Genomic DNA, 18773 nt, shown 5'->3' on the forward strand with positions numbered 1-18773 from the left:
CGCGGGTGCCTGACTTGTTCCGCGAGATCCGGACGCTCTTTTCTCAGCCCGTCGAGGTACCTTGCTTCTGCCTCCTCGAGATTGCGTAAGTGCTGCACTCTGCGCTTCTGTGAGCGGTTGAGCCCGTCAGGACACCATCATGGACGATGATACTTATCTTCCCCTTCTAGCTCAAGATCATCCCTGGATGGCTGCTCAACATGGTCAGCGTGACGTGCTCTGGGCCCCAAGCACTGGAACACCGACGTCTCGCCTGGCTAGCGTCCCCAAGGCCTGCACTCCAAGCAATCATCGATAGTAGGCAATCGGCTCATGCCGGAATTCCAACAGTACCTAAAGAATGGGCAATACCAGTGGTCGCGTATAGCCTGGCGCCTGCCCAGCGTCCTCCCTGTGCAGTGCTCATACTCTTTCTCTTCCGATTCATATCGGCGGCGCAACTTGTACTGATACTAGTATTTTTCCAGAAGCCGATTGGAAGCTAGGAGTTGATTGCGGATGTGACACACTTGTTCTTCAGTAACATGTTGCTGCTCTGGCTCGTCTTCATCCTAGGGCCGTTTGCCAAAAGCAGCCTCTTTCCTCTGCTCGTCACAGCGGTGCATGGGTCCCGCCATGTTAATCTGGAACGCCAAGTTCTGGCCCTCAGGTCTAAAATCCGACAGCTCCACCACGTTAGCTTGTGGGAACGGTTGACTGTCCACCTTCATCATGTGTTGGGCAAGAATTAATCGGCCTTGCTCGATAGCCGATTGGATCTGCCGACGCAGCTCCTTGCAGTCATTCGTGGCATGGGTGAACGAGTGGTGCCACTTGCAGTACAGCCTCCCCTGCAGCTCTTGCGTCATTGGCAGCTTGTGATTCTCTGGGAGCTTCAACTGCTTTTCCTTGAGCAGTAAGTCGAATATCTGCTCTGCCTTGGCCACGTCAAAATCAAAGCCCTTCACAAGCCCCTTCTGTTTGACCCACTTGCACGGGACGTGGTTTGCCCCTGGGTCCACTCTGCCACAGCCACTTCTTGTTCCCCGCTAGAATCATCAGAATCATCTACTTGGGCCATATTCACATGGCGCTTGAATTTTTCCTGGTACAGCTCAGGGTGATAGTGTTCATACGTCGTGAGCTTCTGTACCATGTGCGCCAGAGAGGTGAATTCCAACTGAAAAGACAGATCCTTGATCGGCTTAGCGAGCCCCAGAACTGCCAAATCGACTGCTTCCTTTTCTGTGATGCGCGATGAGTAGCATTGATTCTTAACCTCTCTGAAGCGCTGCACGTACTCCGACACACTTTCCCCTCGCTTCTGCTTGACTTGGGCGAGGTCGGCAATCCCGGCTTCAGCAGCCTCTGAGTGATACTGGGTGTGGAACTGATCTTCCAGCTGCCTCCAAGTGCGGATCGAATCTGGGGGCAGTGACTTATACCACCCAAAGGCTGAACCCGTGAGAGACTGGGAGAAGAAACGGACCCTTAGAGGATCCGACACTGAGATCATCCCGAGCTGCGTTAGGTATCGGCTCACATGCTCGATAGAGCTGGCCCCTTCTGACCCGCTGAACTTGGTGAACTCCGGGAGCCGATACTTGGGTGGCAACGGGATCAAGTCATATTCGCTTGGGTATGGCTTGGAATAGCCAATCGCCTTTCTCTTGGGCAGAATGCCAAACTGATCCCTTAGTATTGCGCTGATCTGATCCACACTATGAACTCCTGGGGCCGAGGGTTCAGCACTCGGCCTGGTAGCGTACTTCACTAGCCATGCCTGTTTCTCCGTATCTGCCCCTGAAGCTCCAGTACCCACCAGATGCCCCACGCACGTTGGACTGATGCTGTCAGGTATGTACACGCACGTGTAGCTGTGCGGGATCTCCTTAGGCGGTTCGTTCAGGAACTGGCCCTCCCCGGGATCACCGCCGATCTTGTAGACGACATAGATCGGCGAAGCCTGCGGACCTGGATTTGTGAGCGAATACAATATTGGTGGCCTAGACTGAAGTGAGTTCTCTCCCCTGTGACTCCCTAGGATTGGTCCTGATGGGGAGTACTGGTTCTTGATTACCTCCTGGACGACACGATGTGCCATACGCTCGAGCTCGTTCACCAGGCTTTCTGAGTGCCGATGAAGCGTGTGAGCCACCATGTAGTTCATCTCCTGGCGCAGGGCTCTGGTGCGCTCCTCTGAGGGTACGGACAAGTCAACGTTGTTGAGAGCGCCTTCGGGTGAGAACCCCTTCCACCTGATGCCGTGGTTGCGGGTCCTCTCGAAAGAGCCGATGAGATTGGCTTCGAACTGAGCTTTGACCTCATCGTATTTCTGCTTGTGCTCGGGGGTCAGCTCTTCATACGTGACAGGGCTGGTGACCAGCACTTGGCTCTGAGGTCCAGTCATTCCGGCGGTGGACGTTGTTGCTGATGAGGGTCCCACTGGGCGTGCCAGAATGTGTTGTTGGTCAAAACCCACCGGCGAGTCGCGACAGGCAACACGAAGAGCCGGGAGGTCGCCGGGGCGCTGGCAGGCACTGATCCCTCATCAACGGCCCACAATACTGGCACACGCCACGGCTTTCCAAGACGCAGGGCGTGCCACATGACCTATACCTGATCAGGAAGGTGCGGACGTGCTTGCAACGATTTGCCTGCATACACAAACACGTGTAAACATTAGTCCGAGCCGTGGTCGGCTCCCCGGGATGACTCTTGCATCGGCTTTAAAGAGCCGATCGAGTCCCGGTGTCAGATTGGATCTGCATATCCAGATGATAATGGATAAAGTAAATAACTATAAAGCTACTTCAATTGAATCTAGCTAATCTAATCCATAACGGTAAAAGCTTCACTGCTAGATCGGAACATCCTACACGTAGTTAGGCCTAGCGAGCGTAATAAACAACCAAACCTTAACCAGAATAGAGGCCTAAGAATAAGCGAAAGCCGATTCCCGGATCAATTCCCTGTTAAGACTAAGGCAAAGCATCTAATACGTCACCAGATCATCCAACCCGTTTGCAAGGCCTAAGCTAGCAGATATTACGCCAATTCTTAAATATAAGAACAAACCAGTACAGATCAGATCTACTAGATAGAAAAGAAGCAGGGTGTTGTCTCCGCGCAACTAATTCTATGCAACGAGAATTAGCATAAGATTAAAACGTGACTGCACAGAAACAACATGATATTCATAGATGATAAACAACCAAAGCATGATAGATCTACTAAAAGCCATGCTATGAATATCAGGATAACTAGCACTACTTGCCATCAAAAATGCTTCAGTACGAGTAATACCAAGGTAAAAGCAAGAACAATGCTGCCCTGATCGCAAGAAGCGATCAGGGCAGCATGGCGCTTACTTGGACGAAACCCTAAAATTAGGGGTGGCGGTGCGCCGAGAGTTGTTGTTTGCGAAACGTGATGGCGTTCTTCTTTTACAAATATCATAGGGTACATATTTATAGTCCGGAGACTTAGAAAACAATCTAAACTAACGTGTCCATATCAGACTCTATCTCTAACTCATACTGAACTAAATCTAAGGATACATGGCCCACACGGCCCAAATGCTCACATAGGAGCCGATTCGCAAGCCTCCTTCAATTTCTTCATTAAGCCCAACTCACTCGCGGCCCATTAATTAACCTGTTAATTTATGGCGGTAACAGTTCTCTAAGAAAAAGATACTGGACTTTGCCTCGCTCAGCATCTGCCCTGAGTTGGCGCAGTATTTATCCAAGATTCCTTTGACACAGTTTGCATTTTTGGGATCAGCTTTCATTAGAAGAAGAGAATCATCCGCGAACAATAGATGGGATACTTGAGAAGCACTTCGACACACAGAAACTCCCTCTAGTTCTCCTCTCTCCTCAGCCCCTTTCAGCATAGCGGATAAACCTTCCACCACCAATAAGAATAAATATGGAGACAAGGGATCACCTTGCCTCAGCCCATGACTAGGCGCAAATTCCTCAGTTTCTGACCCATTGAACCAGACCCTATATGTCACCGAAGAGACACACGCCACAATAAGTTCCACCTATCTCGAGTCAAAGCCCAATTTCAGCATAATTTGTTCAAGAAACGACCACTCCACCCTATCATATGCTTTGTGCATATCAAGCTTGATTGCACACAAGCCTGACTTCCCTTTCTTTCTTTTTATAGCATGAATGCATTCGTATGCCAACATGACATTATTTGTTATTAGGCGGCCTGGTACGAACGCACTTTGGTGCTCACTAATAATTTCTTGGAGAATACCTCTTAATCTAAAAGCCAGCATTTTTTATATCACTTTATAAACTACATTACAAAGACTTAATGGGCGGAATTGTGATACCTTTTCTGGAGTCTCCACCTTCGGTATAAGAACACTAGTTGTCCTATTCCAACCTTCCGGGATCACGCGCGAGTTTACAGCATGCAGCACCTCTTTGACAAGATCATCTCCCAGCATGCTCCAGAATCTTTTATAAAATACAGCATGTAACCCATCTGGTCCTAGAGCTTTCAGATCACCTATACTGAATAAGGTTTTCTTCACTTCCTCCTGCAAGAAAGGGCTAAGAAGCTGCTGGTTCATACTCCGAGAAATCTTCCTTTGTACATCTGCAAACATCGATGCATCCACTTCCTGTACTTCTGCAGTCAACAAATTTTCAAAATATCCTTTGACCACAGTCTTCATAGCATTTATATTGTCATGTCGGCCTCCCTGATCATCCACCAATGACTTGATAGTATTTCTTCTCTTACGGATTGTGGCAAAATTTTGAAAGAAATTAGTATTGCGATCTCCGTGTTTAAGCCAGTTCAGCTTTGCACATTGAACCCAAATTAATTCCTCCTGTTCCAGCAGCAACTCAATTCGCAATAAAAGTTCTTTTTGCGCCGCCAAATTATCATCCGACAAAGGACCCCTCCTTTGCTTCTCCAATTCACGTTTCAACTTCTTCAGTTTGTTAACCGGGCCCTTCAGCACTTCTCGGTCCCAGATATGCAGCTCTTTGTGTACCGCTTTTGTTTTACTCATCAAGGATGATTCTCCCCCGTAGCGCAAGCACGTGCCCATGCCGTAGAGACAATCTCTTGGACAGTCTCCTCCTTCAGCCATATCGCCTCAAACCTTCTCAGTCTCGCCTCAACTGCATTGAACAGAGCCCCCGATGCCTCCGTATCAATGATCAGGGGTCTGTGGTCTAACTTCAACATTTCACTATTTCCCAGTCCCGCTCCTGGGAACATCACATTCCACTGGTTGTTTGTGACACCACGGTCCAAACGTTCCCTCATCTTTCCTCTTTGCCATGTGAATTTGTCCCCAATATATCCCATATCAGATAGTTCACAGTCTATTAGAGCATCATGGAAAGCCTGCATAAACCGCTGGGGGCGCTCGCCCCCCCTTCTCATGACTAAATAAAATCTCATTGAAATCCCCCAAGGCTAACCATGGTTTCTCCATCATGCCCTTGAGCCCTCTCATCGCCATGCACGTCTTATCTTTGTGGTCCCACCTTGGCTCTCCATAAACACCCATCAAATGCCATTCGACTTCACCTTGGACCAAGACGTCAATGTAATTTTCAGAGACGCCTTGTTCCACAATCCAAACCTCCTTCTTCCACAACAGCATCAAGCCTCCACTACGACCATCGCTCTCAAAGATGATGAGGTGGTCACAGCCCAACCTTCTTCTCAATTTTTCTGCCTTTGCTTTTCCCAGATGCATTTCAGACAGAAAGAACACATCCGGCTTTACGCACCTCTGGACTTCGAGAAGTGCACGAACTGCCCGGGCACAATTAAGCCCGCGGCAGTTCCATGCTAAGATTTTCATTGCTTTCGGTCACCCTCCTTCTCAGAGGGTGTCGATCCTGAGGATTTTGTCGCATTGTCACCTTTAGTCTCACTTGTTCTAGGCCTTTTCTTGTCTTGCTCCTTCTGCGGACTCACCGGTGGACGAGCAGGCCTGTTCTCCAGGAGCTGGACCTTCCCCGCCACCGTGCCCGAGTTACCTGACTCGCTCACATCCCGCTTCCTTCTGAGAGAATCTCTATTCGAGCCATCCACATCCACCTCATAAACCTCCATATCCTCAGTGTCAACTTCCTTCCCATTATTCCGGCCACTACCACGGCCCCTCCCGCACCATGCCATACCACCTCTTGTTCTTGCATCTCTACCTTCCCCTCTACCCCCCCATTCTGAGTAAAATTAGCCAGCAACCAATCTCCCCATTGACAATCTTCTTTCTTATGCAGACCATCCCCACACTCCGTCACGTCATGGCCAATAATACCACAAAAGTGACAGAAGATAGGCAACTTCTCATACTGCACTAGGAACTTCCTTTTCTCCTTCAACGTAATAGGCACTACACGGACCAAAGGCTTGCGAGTATCCACGAACACCCTTGCACGCAGGTATGTAGATGGGTTGTTCTTCCCATCCGTCACTACCACCACAATGGGTGGTTCCCCAACCTTCTGAGCTACTTTCTTTGCCAAGTCTTTCCTCTTCATCAGGCCATCAGGGACACCTTGGATCCACGCCCAGACCGGGATCCTATCTAGTTTGTAGTTCTTCACATTGGAAAACCCGTCATACTCCGAGAGCACGACCGGCGCACCTCTGAACAGCCATGGTCCTCCCTCCATCATACGATTCCAATCTCCCAAGCAGTGGAATTGCACCAAGAACAGATTTGGCTCCAACACCTTGAAGGTGACATCCTTCGCCGCCGCCCATGCAAACCTCAATGCAAAGAAGAGGGCCGCATTGCTAAAGGGTTTAGTAGTATGAACCCTAAACAAAGCAAGCCAACGCACCTCCTTAATCAGTTCATCCAGTTCCTCCGAAAGATCGAGATCTTCCTCCGTCTCCCCCACCAGATTCATTTTTTCCAACCAATCTTCAATGGAGGGTTGCTCCTCCCTCGCCCCGCCTTCCGATCCATCCACCGACGCCATGAGGACACCCCCTAGCTTTCCTGGTCATGCACTCCTTCTTGCGATCCTGCCGGACCTCCGATCTCTACGATCGTAGGTAGATTAGTGGACTCCGACGTGTGCCGCCGGAGGAGAAAGAAACCCTAACTTGTGTTGAACTTCGGAGCTACTTATCTCTCCCCTAGGAGTTTAACACTTGTAAGCCTGTGGGTTCATCAATCGGACAGCAGCAGAACAGAAAACTGCAATCGTGACCTGAGGCGAAGCGGGGTACATTTTGGGCGGGGTGCGCACCCTTTGGGGTGGGACTGGAAGATCATGGGCTTTGAGCCGGCCCGGGTGCCCCCGCTTTATAGCCCCCTTCGTGCTTGGGCTGAATCTGACCAGGGTTGACACGCGTTTGTTTACCCATTTGGCCCCGGGGATCTCGGTGGGGCCTGTCTGGAGGCCACTGCACACGTCTCGCCGTGGTGGGGGCGCGCCGGCGGAGAACATCGGCGAAGAACCCCCCATCCCCGACCGCATGATTGTGGCTAGCGGGAATCGCCGTACAACCTTCGAGGGGCGCGTGGTGGGTGTCTGTTGTGAGGGCGGCCGGTGGCCTGATGCAGTCTCGCCTCGCGCCGCCGATGGCGCAACGTCGCAAACCCCGGGCCTTTGGGGCTGTGCGCCTGCCCTAGCCTCGCTACCGAAGAAGCGGACAAGCAGCGGCATCCATGGAACCAGGTAAGTAACACTTGATCCGCCGTAGTTTTACTAGTTGCTGTGATAGTGTGCCACTCTCAGTTGTCACCCTCGTAGGTAAATCTGATTAGGCGAAGTATATGGAAAACATGCTCTGATTTTGAATTGGATTGTTACCTGTACACTGTAGTTAACCCGGGGGGGGGGGAGGGGTTGGGGGGTGTTTGGTTTACGATTTATGAAACGGGGGCTTTCGATTTTGTGGATTTTATTGGAATTCAGCTTGTATGACACTTGAAACGGGAGTTGTACAGCCTTAGGAGAACTAACTAAGGAGAACAAACTAGACTTCAGAAATTACAAGGGAATTGAAAATAGTGCTCTGATCAACTTCATTTTATACGGTGTCACATGATCAGCTTCATGTTTATATTCCTCCATGCCTGCATTGACTCCAGTATTGCTGATCGCCCGTTCATAGGTGCATTGTTCTGTAATTATACATACAAAAACATGAGATTGAAGGAAAAGTGAGTAATTGAAAATGAGACACGAATATAGTTTTTTTTTATAATTTTCTCGAACAACCTCCCCTAGGGTCTTAATATATATGTCTGAATTCCACTTCCTATATATGCAAGATATTATAGTAGGCTAGTAGCCTTTTCTTTTGGAAAAAAGTATCATATAAACTTACGATTTGAACCCCCTCACTTATAAACAGTAGCTAAGGTAAAGTGCCTGATTTGGATGCCATTGCTTACTCTAGAGTAGTTTGTCATTTCACAGCGCTGATGACAGTCATGATGTTCCTCAAGTCACAAGGTTTATCTCCTCGATCTTTAGCACTTCACTAGAACCTTGCGTTTTGGCAGAACTGCTGGGAGTGGTGCTTGCTGTATCAAAGTTGTAAACTGAATCCTCACTGAAAAAAGAGAAAGCAATTGTATATATCAACTTAGTAAAAATTACAATTACAGAGATGTCTAGAGAGAACATCTTACAGTATTTGACTAAATTTTTGCTTCGGTGGCATGTCTAGTGTATCTACGCCTCTTTCAAACATTTCTAAAACCTTGGTCATTGTAGGCCGATGCGTTGGTAAGACTTGTATGCACCACAAACCAATTAAAATCATCTTTCTGGCAATTTCCTCTACTTCACTTGTGACTTCACAAACTTGTAATCCGTCATCCTGGGCAAAGTGTTCATGGATCCAATCTGGAAAATACTTTTCACTTGACTTTTGAACCTCTAAGTTAACATTTTTTCTGCCTCCAACCATCTCTAGCAACATCATTCCATAACTATAAACATCTGATTTTGTTGACACAACTCCAAAGGTTCGAGAGTGAACTTCAGGAGCAATGAATCCAATTGTTCCTCTAGCACCAGTCATTGAAAGCTTACTTTCCTTAGCAAGACACAATTTAGCTAAACCAAAGTCAGCAATCTTTGGGCAAAAGTCCTGATCGAGAAGTATATTTTGGGGCTTGATATCAAAGTGGACTATTCGTGTATTACAACAATGATGCAAGTATTCTAGGCCACGAGCAATTCCAATTGCTATGGTGTAGAGCTTTTGCCACCCTAAAGTTTCTTTGGGATTCTCAGAGTAAATGTACTGATCCAGAGAACCATTATGCATGTACTCGTATATAAGAGCTCGTTTTGAGTTCTCCAAACAAAACCCAAATAAGCTAACGATATTAATATGAGATGTCCTTCCAATGCTCATAACCTCATTCACGAACTCCTCCCCATTTCCTTTGCACTCATGCAAAAATTTCACAGCAACTAGACGACCATCATGTAGTCTTCCTTTGAAAACTGTTCCATAACCACCTTCTCCAAGCTTATTATTTAGAGAGGAAGTTATAGTCAGTACCTTTGAGTACCTGTACCTTTTTGGAGCTAGGGATCCGTATGATAATATTAGAGCCTCAACGTTCCTTTCATTGGTGCTCCTAGTCTTTTCGCCAAGTAGAAACCATAGTTTTTTCACCTTCCTCTTGCGTATTAGCACACAAATACATGTAAAGAGTAAGCTTGAAGCTGCTGCCATCGAAACTGAGATTAAAACACTGTGTTATTTACTTTATAAAATCGAGATTATATAATTATTATTAGTCTTTTATAAGGAATGATTCCATTCATGACCCCTCAACTCTTTTCATGGTCTTATTTTCATCGCGCTCTACAAAACTGGTTAGGATACATCTCCTTATGTTTAAAACGCTGCAAGTCACATCCCTAGGCTGGCATCTTATAAGGTCTGTGCCATGTTAATCACCATGTCAACGACTTTGGTTCACATTAATGATGCTTTCGCTTGCTTGTTCTGTAAATGGAATAGGGGGCAGTTCACTCTTCAAGTTTTCATAGCGGCATATGGGTGTGACTACTAGATGTTTTTTTTTTGAAGAAACAGAAGGAGGTGGAACAAAATATTATCGCCTTGGTTTGACAGTTAGAGTCATTTTGGCTAGCAATGTGGGTCAAGCTTAGTGAAAACCATATTTTATCTGTGCTGGGGGTGGGGGTTTTAGATGGATCAACTGTTGCAGAAGGTGTTTCTCCCATCACCGCATACAAGGAACCAAAATTATATCAAGCTAAGAGTTGAGGGACTATGGACAGACTTTTTCTTTTTTACATGGATAACATGTTATGCTCCAGATGAATCAGTCGTTAATGAGATGTCAGCCTGCTTAATTTATTTTTCTTTTCCGGATGTACATGAGCCAAAGTGAGAGTTATGTACCTATTAATATTATCATCGCCCCTCTGTTCTTCCTCTTGCTTCCTGCAACAACCATAATTTTAATACAGTATTGATGTCAAGGCAATAGATTTGACTGTTACTCAAGTTAAGAGAAAATATGTTTGGCACATCATATTTTAGAGATATCTGTGGTAAAACTGCTCTGTTACTTTTACTGGGCTGCATATTGAAATTCGTTGCCTTGAATACGAGTGGTAGCAGTAATAATCTTTTTCCATCAACAAAGCTGCAGCTAATGCAAGGTTTGCCTTGTTAGTTGTTACTGAAAAATCATGTACAAAGATTCCACAAGTTTATCAATCATGTAAGCATTGGTGGTTATCCTGTCTATTCTAGTACTATAGCAATAAGCGTACGAGTTGTTGCTTTCTTTTCTAGGTTTAGGTTCACCATAGCCAGCTAATACTCCAAAACCCATCTATACCTAATTAACTGTTTATAATACCACTGGGCCTGCTCGGAAGAGATTCGACTTCTGCTGTTGCTGTTTATGCATGTGCGCCCCGCCAGCACAGCAAAAGCGTGTCTCGACTCTCGCCGGCAGCCACAGCACTGTCGTTGTCTTTAGCCAATAGTTAATAATACCAGCGGCAGCCGGCTGGTGCTGCAGAGTTGGCTAGGCCAAGTCTTCGGTCTCCTCCAACACTGGTCAATCCAAACGTGACAAGTACATGTCATAGCGTATTTCAAAGCTAAGTATTATGTTGTTGCTCGAGTAGGACCTTCGAATGATTGGTGAGGCAGTAGTTAGACAACGCCAAATGTGCTGCCAGGATGCTGCCAAGGATCAAGAAAGTATTCTAGATAAAATGCACGTGTGAAATCTTCTCAATTATACATGGACTATTCTTACGAAGCCAGCATCATAGATTTAATTAGAAGTGGCTACATCACACGGGGGGCTATTCATCGCGCGCGCGGCTGCCAGCCGATGCGTCGCAGAAGAATAGCCCCGCCCTGTTCATCTTCCTCCCCGAACCAGGGGAGGGTGAAGTGGCCGGCGAGCCAGATGAGAGGGAGGGGTGGGGGAGGGGGTGGCCGGCGAGGGGTGGGAGGTGGGCGGGGCGGCCGCCGGCGAGGTCGCCGGCGGCCGGTGTGGCGGCGGGAGGCGGCGGAGCTTATTATTCCGGGTTGCCGGAGGGCTCCATGGCCTCCGGATCTAGAGGAGGGCCCGGCGGCGGCGGCAGCCCGGCGGTGGAGGCGGCTCGGCCGGCGAAGGGCGCGGCGGCGCGGGAGCGCCGCCGGCCGGCCGGGGCCGGACCTCCGGTGGGCGGTGCCGGCGGCGGGGGCGAAGAGAAGATGACGCGGCGGTGGCTAGACGGCGGGCTCGGTTAGCGTGGCGGCGATGGAGGGCGGCGGCGGAGGCGGCGGAGGCCGCCGGAGCCGGGGGCGGCGGCGGCGGCGGCGGCGGCGGCGGCGCAGCTCGCTTCTGCGATTGGACGAGTTCCAATCGCAGAAAGCGATAAATAGACGCCCCCACATCACAACAATTGACATTGGTGGTCAACAAGTTTTTTACCCGGGCATACGAGGGACGGTCTAATCTTAAAATTGATTGTCACTAGAGTGTTTGCTACTACTATTTCGGATTGTGCATCTAGCTATGCAGTGACCGCGGATGTTTTCTAAGACTATATCAACTTGATGTAATGTTCTTTCAAAAAAAAATGTATGAAATCTGGAACTCACCTTCGGTGGCGCATGTCGACCCTTGCTGATTGCCGTTGGGGCAGACGCAGGCGAACACAGCGTTAACGTTCCGGCACTTCCCGCCGCTTGCGGTACAGGCAGAACAGTCGCCGTCCGCAGGCGCCGGCCAGTCGACGACATACCCGTCCTTGAGGAGCCGGGTGTAGTTGGCCGCCGACATGGTTTCCGGCTCCTGCTCGCGCACCGGGACGTACGAGAGCGTGCACCCTCCCATCTCGATCGCCGACATGTCCATGCTCCCGGCGAGGTACGCGTAGACAGGAGCACTGCAGGTGGAGGTGGCGTTGACGTAACCGGGCCCCGACGGCTCCGTGCCGTTGCAGTTGTAGAGGAAGCACAGGGCCCGGTTCCGGTTGCTAATCGTGAAGACGCTGAGCCCTATGATGGTAGATCCGTTGACGTCGGCGCGGCACACGCCATTGTTGCCGGCGGCGACCCTGGTTTGGGAGGCGACGAAGGAGCGATCGGTGTAGTTGATGCTGAGGATGTGTATGTCGGTGTCGGCGCCCTTCAAGGAAGCCACGGTCCCGTCGTCGCTGCACTGGATCTTGAAGGCTGGGTGGCCGCAGTTTGACCAGGGCTGGTTGCTGCTGCCGAGCCAGAATGGGTATCTGATGGTGAGGTTCCCGCATGCTGCCGACTCGCAGTCATCGGCATGCGCGTGGTGATGGAGCTGGAGGAGCAAGAAGGCCAAGAGCGGGAGGAGCTGTAACGCTGGGCGCATGTCGACTGGACAGCTGGGAATTGGCGGCAGGACAAGTACTATATATATACACATCTGATATTTCATTTTGTGTGTGTTTAGGATGAGGCTCATTGAAGATTAGTATTTTGTTCAAATCATACGAAGTTTTTAATACTGCTACAGCGACTATCAAAATTTCCCTGGGTGGAGAACTGACAGGACGTTTCTATGGCGGTAAACAGAAAAACTGTTGCCTCAGTCAGAAAAAGAATCTCCGTCGAGCCGACAGAAAAAGACTGGTTACTACCCAGCACTGCTTGCAGAAGCTGACAGGAAAATTGATCACGCTGGGATTGGTTTAAAATTGAATTTCTTACCAAAATGACAAATCACAATTCGCATCCATCATTCAGAATAAAATTACAAACGAGCAGACCATATCAATCATTACATATATTATCAAAGCAGAGTCATAATAGCAAATTCATACAGATATGATGTCAAGAAGCATAAGTAGAGATATTGGTAAAATATGAAGCACCATTCCGAAAAAAAATAATATATGAAGCCCACAAAAGCAATAACCTTCTAGCACAGTACTAACAAGAGATGAGCACAATTACTCCAAGTGATAGTTGTACTGTCACATAGATGCATTGTTTCCACTTTGGCGACTGCTAGCATCTATCAATTTGGAAGGTCCTCACCGCCATGGCCATCAACAGCAATGAGTGGACTTCGAGTCAACACACAATGAACCAGTCATCTGCATGTGATGTGAGTGATAGTTAAACAAGCAGCTGAATCAGGCCTCTAGCAACAAGCATAGAATCACACCATTATAAAAATGAAACATGTAGAGGAAGATGTTTATTACCTTTACCAACAAGGGCAATCACTAGGCCTGAAATATTCTTGACTACGTTGAAAGTGCAGGCCAGCCTAATGCCAGACTACTCCGGTCCTTGTTCAGCCCCAAATCCTAACTGCAATACATGAAGGGCAGGAGATCAGAACATCCAGTGTAATAATATCATTCTCCTTATCCAATCGACCCTAGAATTTGTCCCGCAAATAATGAAAACATGGAGGCCCTTTGCATACTACTACAACACAAACATAATAAGTGAAATAATGTGAAATTTAATACTTTGAGCAAATTAGCACACATTAAGTTGGTAGAAACCTAAAATAATGAAAGAGTAGGTCAATTCTATACTGTATCACTACTACAGAAACCATCATCGCAAACACCTTATCACCGTTGGTTCAAATCAAACCGGCGGTGCTAGTTTATCACCGTCCAGTGAAAACATCATCATCGGGTCATGATACGAACCGACGGTGATGCGCACCATCACCGCGGTGATACCTTCACTACCTATTTTTTTCATTATCCCCACCCCCCTCTCTCTCTCCGGTCCTTAGATTTTTTTCCTCCTCCCCTGCCGGACCTTATCCTCTCCCCACTGCTCCCTCTGAGCTCCTCTCCCGGTCTCCCCCTCCGAGCTCCTCTCCACCGGCCTTCTCCCCTCTCCTCCCTCCCACCCCCATCTCCGGCCTCCCTACCCTCCTCCTCCCCGCCAGTGCGGGCTGCGGCGGCGCGCAGCTGCGCAGCAGCGGGGCTTGGACTGCGGATGCGCGGTGGCGCGCGGCGCGTGACTGCCAGCGGGCATGGCCGCGGCGGTGCCTGTGGCTGCGGCGGCCGGCGCGGCTTCCCCATCCGGGCGATGTCCCTGCCGAGCCACGCAGGTCCTCGCCTAGGCGCCGGCCACAGTGGCCGGCCATCTCCGCACGGGCGGCCCTCCCCGCCGAGCCACTGCGCGTCCCCGCCCCGCCACTCCTACGGTCGTACCTTCGTTGAGGCACCGATCCCCTCCCATGTAATTTCTTCTTCTCGGGCCAGAGTGGTGACTGTAGATATGGTCCTCGCGTTTCTGATTCCCCTACTAGCAATGTCACCCTTGCCTCCGTTGGCTATTGTTGCAACTGGTGGAAGGACGACATCGGTTCTCCTCGACATGCCGCCCGTGTCCCGAGCATGTCTCTGACTATCTGTCTCTGGTATTTTGATGTACTTCTGGTTCGACATTGATATATGCTTAAAATTGTGAAGTCTACTACCTGTCTCTAGCATTGTTCACATTTTTGGGAATTTTGCAATATATAGCCAGAACTTGGTTCGTAACATCCGTCGTAGATATATAATTTTCACTTATTGTCTGTCCGTTTGCTCAATTCACTTCCCTTGCAACCTGTGAATATATAATTTTTGTCCGTTTATGCTTCACATTCTGATCTTAAGTTCTTAACCTCAATAAGAGGTAAAATAAAAGGATTTAGTGTTCTACTACAAACCTTTCTGACCTATAGTGGATTTCTGTTGCTGCATGTTAAGTAATTTTGTTAATCATATTGACTGACAGTTATTTGTTGTGGAACTAGAAGTTCTGAACAATTTAGGCTTTGTATTTCCTGCTAACGAAACTTCTTTTAGGTAACACTTATCACAGTGCAAGTTTTCATGAGAAGCCCCTATGACTACTTTTAGGTAACACTTATCTCTGAATGGTTGTTATTTCCCTCCTAATGGATCTTTTTTCTCAGGCACAGGTTGAACAGTTCCTTTTCATCTCAATGTATTTGATTAACCATGTAGGAAGTATCTACTGGTATTCCTTTCTTTTCATTTTTCGTCGGTAAGAAATCCTCTAGCTTGGACCCCTTCTTTGCTGCGAGTGATCTAGTCCAAACTTGTATAGATACTCGAATCCATCAGTACACTCTATTGCATATTTGCTTGATATATGTAAGCAACCATTTGCCTTGATGTATCTGTTGTCTGAACGTGGCAAATTGCCTATGTTGCACATTGATACACTTAAATGCTTCATCAATGTTAGAGCATTCCTATTTGTCGAAGTATATATGCTTCTGACTTGTTTGACACAACAAATGCAATCAGTTGCGGTGAAGCACGGTCAAGACTTTCTAAATATTGTAGCTCTAGTTCAATGCTATTTGTGCTTGTATTATTAAATTAGATGCATTCAGATATCCCCTGGAGATATTGTATCTCTTATGCTTGTTATGTGAGCTTGTGGATATTTTGGTTTCAACTGACATTTTATGTTTTTCACCAGCTTGTTGGTGGAGTGGATTGGATGCAGTAGGTGTTATCCATTGGAAAATGTTGTCATATTGTGGTGAGTGTTGTAGATTCCATGATTTTCTCTACATTTATCCAAGCTAAAGACCTAAAGTTGTTTTCCCCATTTATATAGCAAAAAGTATTTTTTTACTCAGTATGTTTCCAATATGTATTACGTTGAAACTTATACATTAAAATGACTTCTGAAAAGCCACCACAATGGCATCGGCATCCTTATGAAATCGAGTTTCTCCTCCCGCTGGATTTAGCTCGTGGAGCTTTTAGTATGCCGTATAAACCAGTAGCAACAAACATATAAGCTTTGATTCTCTTTGGCTCCTCCACGCTTCCATGACACTGAAAATTCTATCACTGAATATTCTGTTAAGACAATTTGATTTTGCATATTGTTTGTCTTCATGTGAACTTACGTAATTCTCGTAATATTTTCTTCAAAACATAGAGTGTACTGATGGATGTGTGTTGCAACCATTTGCCTTGATGCATGTGTGTTGCATGCTTATTTGAATAATAATTCAGTGCCAAGTTCCTACATATAGTATCATTGTTGTCATTGTGCCTTGCTTGCTTTTTTTACTGCTTTGCCACTGATTGAGCTGAGTAGGACCACAGACACACTAAAAATAGGACAATGTTTTTTTTACTGCACAAGCAATTAGGTGTCAGCAATACAACAATCTTGCATTGATATTGGTAAACTGGAAATAAGCAGACTGCCAGTGCAAAAGGAGACTGAGTAGGGCTAGGATGGATGGTATTAGGCTGTTTGAATACCTGCAGCCTGACAAAATGGATGGATGGTCTTAGGCTGATTGTATCAATTTGTGCAATGCAGGTGATTGTTGAGAAGGCTGAGAAAAGTGATATTCCTGACATCGACAAGAAAAAGTCAGTTCTCAACTTCTCTACTAGATATCTGAAAATTATTTCTACTTAGGCTGAGAGAAGGCTGAGAGGTGATTGTATGGACTCTTTTGTTTAATCTCGATGTATGAGCTCATATGGTTGAATTCTTCTGCTATAATTATATATTATATATGTTGTACAAATGATGTAATATTATTATATGAAAATATATTTTTTGATGGGAAAAATGTCTTCACCACCGGTTCCAGATACGAACCAGCGGTGATGGGTGCACATCACCAACGGTTGGTGCATGCATCACCGCCGGTTTATGAACCGGCGGTGATGAACCCCCTCCATCACCGCCGGTTCTGGAACCGGCGGTGATGGCCCCGCTATCACCATCGACTTAAATCCAACGGTACTCAAAACCGTTGGTGATGCACTTTTAGAACCGGCGGCTATAGGGGTGGCTGTAGTAGTGTATAAACAGACCTAAGTGCACAGATCCACAATTACCATATATTCATGTGTATTTATTTAAAAGTATACAGTAGAACTATAAGAATATGCATATGAACTTGACAGAGATGTGTCGCAAGGGGCCTTAATATCACCCTCTCACAATATATGCCACTAACACACTCCTGCACAGCTAAGCCCTTAGAATAAAGAATAAAGCACATGCATACATTCACATATACATCATACTTAGGTACATCAGACCAGGCAAAAACAATGGTGGAAGTAGCACTTATATATACATATCAACGCTTGATTATCACAAAACACACACACACACACACACACACACACACACTCATAAACCACTATATATCAAAACTATTAAGTCAGCAGTATTCACATCAACAAACTGAAAGTAATGTTGTGCAGCAGCCAAATACTACTATATCATCCTATCAAATCCTAAAAGTAAAAAAGACAAGTTCACCGCATAACTATCTCTACCCAAACAAACAGAGCATTCGAAGTAGAGCATTCATTGTCCAACATTATTGCCCACAAACTGCAGTATTGTTCTATATACGAGTATAAGAAAGGTAGAAACAAGCACTCTATATACTAGTACAGGAGATTAGGCATAATGTGAATATCATGAGCCTAATTTAGTGGACATCTTACAGCAAAACTGGGTTGGCAAAATAGTACCATGGGAGACCGGCTTCATGCGCCAAGGGGCAGAAGTGGGTAGATAAATCTTTGCTATGGCATCCCTGGGCCGCTAGATCTGGACCTGGAGAAGGGCGTTCTGCGTGAGGATGGAATGACGGATTGATGGTGGCCGGCACAGGCGTGTGGGCGGACGGCGGCCAACGTCGAGGATGGCCAAGGCTGAGAGCGACGCAAGGCCGTCGAGGACGACGGCCGGCGTGAGGACATCGAGAACGGTGAGGACGGTAGCCGGCACGACAGAGGGTCGGGGGCGGCAGTGGTGGCGGCGTTGCTAGTTTTTTTAATAATAATTATTATTATAACTCGCGCTGCTGGTATTGGAGCCTTGGAGGGGAAGAGATGGAAGGAGAATGAAGAGCAACTGTGCTTTAACCCATGAGGACGCGATTTGAACCGTCAGATTGAGGATGGACGGCTAGGGAGATTTGGGCCAAGTGAGCAGGCGAGAAAAACCGCCTTGGCCCAAGTTTTTAGGCCCGTTTTTTTTTAAATAACATGTGTTATTATTGCTTAGGCAGGAATAAAATTAAATTATCAAAAGGAATAATATTGTGTAAAAGATATAAAAAATACATTCCAATGAACAAACATATTAAATCAATTTTATATTAAATTTTCATGTAAAAATTAAAGTTACCTATTGAGCACCTTGAATTTTGCTATACACAATATAGTTGACCATATACATGTGCTCTCATATGAACATCAAATGAATCAAATGTTACCTCTTTTCGATTTTTCTAGTGAAAACTT

The 18773-nt window shown here is 46.9% G+C and overlaps 1 protein-coding gene and 1 long non-coding RNA gene across 2 annotated transcripts; one reads left to right on the forward strand and one right to left on the reverse strand.

Annotated features, from left to right (window-relative positions):
* Nucleotides 1–7996: 7996 nt before the first annotated feature.
* On the reverse strand, nt 7997–12852 carry LOC120699010 (LEAF RUST 10 DISEASE-RESISTANCE LOCUS RECEPTOR-LIKE PROTEIN KINASE-like 2.4). Its single transcript, XM_039982851.1, has 5 exons — nt 12103–12852; nt 10393–10434; nt 8633–9698; nt 8393–8553; nt 7997–8119 (listed from the first exon to the last, which is right to left on the reverse strand). The coding sequence occupies exons 1-4, from the start codon at nt 12845–12847 to the stop codon at nt 8442–8444; spliced, it is 1965 nt and encodes a 654-aa protein (XP_039838785.1). The 5' UTR covers nt 12848–12852; the 3' UTR covers nt 7997–8119; nt 8393–8441.
* Nucleotides 12853–15336: 2484 nt separating this feature from the next.
* On the forward strand, nt 15337–17034 carry LOC120699013. Its single transcript, XR_005685160.1, has 2 exons — nt 15337–15421; nt 16816–17034. It is a non-coding gene; the product is annotated as an uncharacterized LOC120699013 (long non-coding RNA).
* Nucleotides 17035–18773: the final 1739 nt, after the last annotated feature.

Source organism: Panicum virgatum, chromosome 3K, assembly GCF_016808335.1.
Source record: "Panicum virgatum strain AP13 chromosome 3K, P.virgatum_v5, whole genome shotgun sequence".
NCBI lineage: Eukaryota > Viridiplantae > Streptophyta > Magnoliopsida > Poales > Poaceae > Panicum > Panicum virgatum.